At 39.1% G+C, this 6,000-nt stretch overlaps 1 protein-coding gene across 3 annotated transcripts in view; it reads left to right on the top strand.

The window, feature by feature from the left end:
- ano1a (anoctamin 1, calcium activated chloride channel a) overlaps positions 1–6,000 on the top strand; it is a 71,864-nt gene that overhangs the window by 33,238 nt on the left and 32,626 nt on the right. For all 3 annotated transcript variants that reach the window (XM_023425559.2, XM_023425558.2, XM_023425557.2), the window contains exons 5-6: positions 1,215–1,366; positions 5,888–5,942. In XM_023425559.2, the coding sequence (XP_023281327.1) occupies positions 1,215–1,366; positions 5,888–5,942 (207 nt within the window). The remainder of the gene's footprint in view (positions 1–1,214; positions 1,367–5,887; positions 5,943–6,000) is intronic.

Below are 6,000 nucleotides of genomic sequence, written 5' to 3'. Positions count from 1 at the left end.
AGGAGGGGGGGGGGTGGGGGTGCGGGTTGTTGTGACATCTCGTCCATCTCTCCCCCCATTTAACCACACCTTGTTTTTTTGTTTTTTGTTTTATTAACACTCTTGCTACCAACCGTCTCAGTCCTCTCTGCCTGAATTCAAGGTGGGGTCATGGATGTTAATTTGCGTGTCAGTTGCTATGTAATAAGGTAAACTTTCATATTTCTGGTACCAATCAAATAAAAGTATAGGCATGGTCACTGTTTTGTACCCATTTTTATATGTTAACAGACACAGGATTGGACATAACCAGCAAGAAAATAGAAAAGCAGTAGTAGGAAACAAATTAAATTTAACTTAGAAGTGCATTTTCTCAAAAGCTAGGATATTAACTTTCTGGGACAGTCGCTCAAAAAAGAGAACACTCCTGGGAAAACTGGGATGGGGGGCAACCCTAGTTGTAACCTGAATTCAACCTGTCATCCAACTCTGCTCTAATGTGTCCAAATGACAGACAACCTTCAGATTTTTCCTTCATTGTTAAAACAATTCAGTCAATGACTGAATTAACATGACCACTGGTCAAATGTAGACGTATTGGATACTGGTACAAAAGACAAAACATCAGCTGACTCAGTCCAAAACCTCCAACCACACTGTTTGAACCCTGGAGTCCCTAGTGAACAATTAATATATTACAACCTCAGCAGTTAGGATTCAGACTATGCCACCGGAGCCTAAGACCAGGTCACCAGAACATGAACCCGTTTGAAGGCTTTTCTTTGGGGTAGAGATGAAGCAGTTTCTAGTCTGTCCTTGTCAATGCTCTTAAAGTTAGTACAGGTGTCCTGAAAGGTTCTAGTTTCTGTCCTCTACTATTCACTATATACATAAATAATATCATTTCTACCATTCATCACTGAAAGGAACATATTTTTGAAGATGATACCATTTTATGTGTCGGCCTTTCTATTAATCTGACCAGGGCAAAGCTACAGTCTGTTGCTTTAGATGCATCAGATCAGTCTAATCAAACATATAAATACAGACGCAGAAGAGAATCCTGCCTGTTCAAATCCTGCTGAGCTCTAGAACATAGAACCTCATAGAAACAATGGATAGATCACATCGGTTCTGTTCAGCTGATATTATGTCAGATAACAGGACATTCTAACTTTGGCTCTTGAAGAAGAAATCCTTATCCCATTGCCTCACCTGTTTAACTTCCTCTGCAGGTGTATGATGTGAAACAAGGCAGCAATGTCGTGGAGAAGATCCGACTGTTCATTCACAAAGTCACAGCTCCGCTCCATCCAAAGGTGGATGCCAACAGATCAGACAGCGTCAAATCCCTCTCTCATCCTTTCTCCAGGGAGAAGCAGCATCTGTGAGTCAAAACCTTTTCCTTTCAGTTATTACCAGAAGAATGGAGATCTCTCTGAGCAGCAAACACAGTCTTACGTTCGTATTTCAGTCCACTGGTCACTGAGGTAAACAGTAAAAAGCTTTTTAAGGAGCTTATGTGAAGATATGTTGGTTTCACTGAGTGTAAGGTGTTTTGGATGAAACTTTCTCAAGAAGTCCTCATCCAAAAAAACTTTACAGTCGACACTGCACTTCATCAAGGTCCTCAGCAAGATACAATAGCTTGATGGTGATTGGATGAATGATTGTCGAGATATACAGATAGACTAACTTGATGTGAAGAAAAAGGCAGTGCAGCAGCTGTACACTTTACAGCGTGCTGCTTTCATTGTGTGATGCTTTTCATTTGAAACCAAGTCATTGACGTTATGGATCCAAGGGCACAATTAAGAAAACACTTTTACACGTGGATCTTTTCATTCTTTGTTTATTTGTTTCTCTTTGTTTTCTTCTTTAAAGCTGCAATAATCAATATTCTCACGTTAACAATGGATCAACTGACAAAGAGTCATGTGGAGGAGATTGTTCATATAATGACCCCACAGAAAAATGATCACCAGCCCTGCAGCTCCTCTCAGCTTTATGGGGTCTTTCAGTCTGTTTTATGTTATTGTTCTGCTCTCCGGACCTCACTCTGACTTCACGCCACTGTCCACTACCTGCTCATCACCAAACAGACAAAGCTACAAACCAGCTGTACATAGTGGAGCATTCAGCAGCTAAAGAGACAGATGTTTCCCTCAGGAGCTGGTGGAGCCCAAACACAGAGCTAAAAGAGAGGGAACAGTGGACTGAGATTCATCAGGTGACACCGACATCATAACACAGGAATCATCATGTTGATCTGTAACAGCTGGATGAGGAAATAGGCAGCTGTTTGCTAATACACCAGGTCATAACAATTCTGTTTACAGCTGTTTCCATCTGGCTAAAAAAGTCTGGATGTGTTGAAACATACATTTCACTAAATGATTCAACGTTAACCATGTTAATAGGGAAATAATATGTCTCCAAGCATGTATGCTAACATCATGCAAAAACTGTAGCTTTGAGCAGATAATGTGTCATCAGAGACGAGACAGACGAGGCAGAGATCATCTCAGGGGTGGAGTTAAACAACAGTGAGCAGAGACAATAGCACAAAGGTGCCATGTCGCACAAAATCCTCCTACACGACTGTGATAATGTTTCAAGTTCTTTGTTGTTTCTTGTCCCGCAGCTTTCCCTCTCAGAGGAACAAACACGGAGAAATGAATTAACATTTTTTTATTGATCAACACTGTGTTGGAGGATTCTGAAAATAGCTTAATAAATCACTTGGACTGACTAATTGGATAAACTTCAGACAGAATTCATGACTTCACTGATGCTTCCTGTTCAATCCCAACAAGTATAACCAGCTTCAAAGGCAGTCAGAGCATCAACACCAGCCTCCGTCAGGACGTATAGAGGAGAGAGTGGGCAGTGGGCAGCTATATTTACAACTCTGACTAACAGCTAGCAGGAAGTCTCCCTCCACATCTTTTCATCACCAAATCTTCATCAGTTTCTAAAACACTCAGGGCTGTTCCCTGAGATTAAGAGTAGTTCTAGATTTTACAGTATAAAGTACATTAATTTAAACTGGTTTCATAAGACTCTGTGTTTAATGCTGCTACATTTAGTCTTGAATTCTGTTGTGTAATTTCCTAAGAAGATTCAGGCTACTCAAGATCTGAGTAAAAGATTAAACTGAACTGCAGGTTTCTCTTCTGATGAATGTTGTCTGTCGGTGAAGGAAGAGCTACACGAGCGCTGACCGACTGACAGGAGCTGCACACAGTCTCATTTGGATGAAATACAAGTGCTTTTCTTCAAAGAACAATATTCATATGAAGAGAGTCAGAAAGTAGTCACAACAGCTCATAAATAAACAACTTGTAGTCAAATGTATGTCAAGCTACTGTAACAACAGAAAGTAGGTAACAGATGGTGAGTTGGCGACATGCAGCTGGAGTGTTAGCAGCTGTGTTTTGATACTGAGGTGCTTACAAGTATTAAATTCAGACCTTCATTTAATATCTTTAGCAAAAATATTGTTTAACTTTATGTGCTGTTAATCAGTGCACACACATGAAAATGTACATTTATACTAACATATCCGGCAAATTAGTATATTCTCACGGGACATTTGGCAAAATCCAAAACGTATTATCTCAATACAGTCCAGCCCAAATATCGCGATATACAATATTATCACAATTGTGATATCTGTAACAATATAATAGAATTATATTATTGTATTTTATCTTTCAAATTGTTTTGATATTATGAAAAGTATTGCATATGACGGGAAATGATGTGATATTCGATATTATCGGGCATTTTTAACAAAATGTTTGATTTTTACAACTTCAACATCTGCCCTCTTTAATAAGTTAAGTCAGTATAGCACAAATTAATTACACCACACATCAGCCTACACGTAGACCACTTAACCTAACATCTTCTGTATATTAGCAAAGAAGGTTTTCAAAATTATGACATATCTCTGTCTGAAAGACGATATAGTAGCTGTGGGTGAAGAGAAGTGAAGCTAGGCTAGAAGCTAATCTAAGATGCAAGTTAATTAGGCAGCAAATATAGGTTATCTCCTGATGCCAAGATTGTTTCAGAAAATAGAAGGTAGCAAATCCAACATGATGTAGGCTGAGCACAGAGAGAAAAACAGACTTGATGAATAGAAAAATGAGACATTAATGAGAGTTTAGACAGAGGTCACTGACCTCAGGGTCTGAACTGAGGCCTTCTTTAGGGAAGTTGTTAAACTAATTCCATTTGATTGAGGTTTGGGCAGAGTCACGATCATGGTCAGTTTTTGCACCCATCATCACTGACCTCCAGTATGAGACGAGAGACAAATGCAGGTCTGTCTGTTCCAAGACGTGTCCCTGCCTTATACAATATGAACGTCAGGAGGTACAGTGGGTTGTGGACTAATTGCCAGGTCGAAGTGTTCTTGGGCAAGATACTGAACCCATGGCGTGTGTGAATGGATGAACGTGGCTTATAGTGTAAAGTCAATACGATTATGTAAGTGAAGTCCATTTACTATTCACTCTGACAAACAAGCTCCTCCACCTCTCATTATCAGTTTGTTGTGAAATCACAGACTTCACCCGTAGTGCTGTAACTGCATGACTTACACTCCATGTTGTTGTACTTGTGCATGAACATTGTTGTGTAACATCTTTGGATATAACTTTACAATAAGACTACCCTTATAAAGGATTTATGAATGGTTTATAACTAGTTTATTAATTAGCTTGTTAACACTTTATAAATCATTTATAAGCTGTTATAACACATTAGATAAAAAGGGCAACAGTGACATGCTTGCCAAATAGTGAGCCCACATGTCTCTGTACTGTTAAACCTCATATCTCATTAGTTACTGAGCCTTCTTTGTTTACTCCATCATCAGCATTTGTAGCTGCTTCTTCATCACACGTTTGTTCAGTTACTAGCAATGAAGCGCCGTCAGCATCTTAATGGTCAAAACATTTCATTTGGCAGATCAAATTATGGCAGATCACATGATCATATCAAATGAGCAGATTCATCCTCTGAGGCCTCGGCAGTGTTGTTGATCTTGACATGTATCAGCAGCCGTCCTCATTCTAATCACAGCTGTTGATCAGATTGTTATCACAGTGCAGATTAACATGCAGATGCTTTCTGCTGGTTGCTCTCTTCTTTAGGACTTTAGCATCCAGCTAGAAGACAGTTGATAACCTTCCTTTACCTGGTGAACTGTTCATCCATTCTGTCCCACTGTTCACATCTCTGTGATTCTCCCTATATCCATCTTCATGTTTCTGCTTCTCATCTTTTACAAACATTTATAACTCATTTATGAATGATAATGGGTTTCACACTTTACAACAAGTCTCCTTTTAACAGTTTTAAATGGTATTAAGTCATTAATAAGATTAATGAGTAGTAAGCATTAACTTGCCAAATAGTGAGTCTGCATCACTGTATGAAAACTATGTTATAAATTGTTTATTTATGATTTATAAAGTGTTAACAACTGAACCTAATTTATATGAACTAATTATAAAGCATTTATAAATCTTTATAAGGGTAGTCATCCTCACCCTAACCCATCTTGCTTATATGGTCCTGTTTGTGTCGCTCGTTCTTGGAACCTGAAATATTGAGACTGTTCAGATTTGGGCTTTAAGGCAGTGTCAACATGATTTAGTGTATTTAAACATAAAATCTTGTCTGGCACAGCTTTAACCTCAGTTCATTGTGTGCAGAAGCCATTTAATTATATTAACATTAGTCAGTATCACAGAGTCTCGGTGGTGGTTGATGATCTGTCTCACCCATTTCTTTCCAGCATCAACGTCTCCTCTAAGTCATGTGCTGCTATCAGTCTGAACTCTGTCTCTGCTCCTGCAGCTAAAACCAGACCTGTTGTGCTTTTCATTGCCAGATTCGATCTGTCTGACAGAGACAAATTCTTTGACAGCAAGACCAGGAGCTCAATAGTGAGTATTGGTTGAGTAGATTGAGTGTTTCCCTCCTTCAGTGTGTGTCTGCACCCTG

The sequence above is a fragment of the Seriola lalandi genome, unplaced genomic scaffold, assembly GCF_002814215.2.
Source record: "Seriola lalandi dorsalis isolate HSWRI2012SDOR001 ecotype SW California unplaced genomic scaffold, Sedor1 jcf7180002054784, whole genome shotgun sequence".
In the NCBI taxonomy this organism is placed as follows: Eukaryota; Metazoa; Chordata; class Actinopteri; order Carangiformes; family Carangidae; genus Seriola; species Seriola lalandi.
Note: the sequence above shows the minus strand (reverse complement) of the source record. Positions and strands in the feature narration are given on the sequence as shown.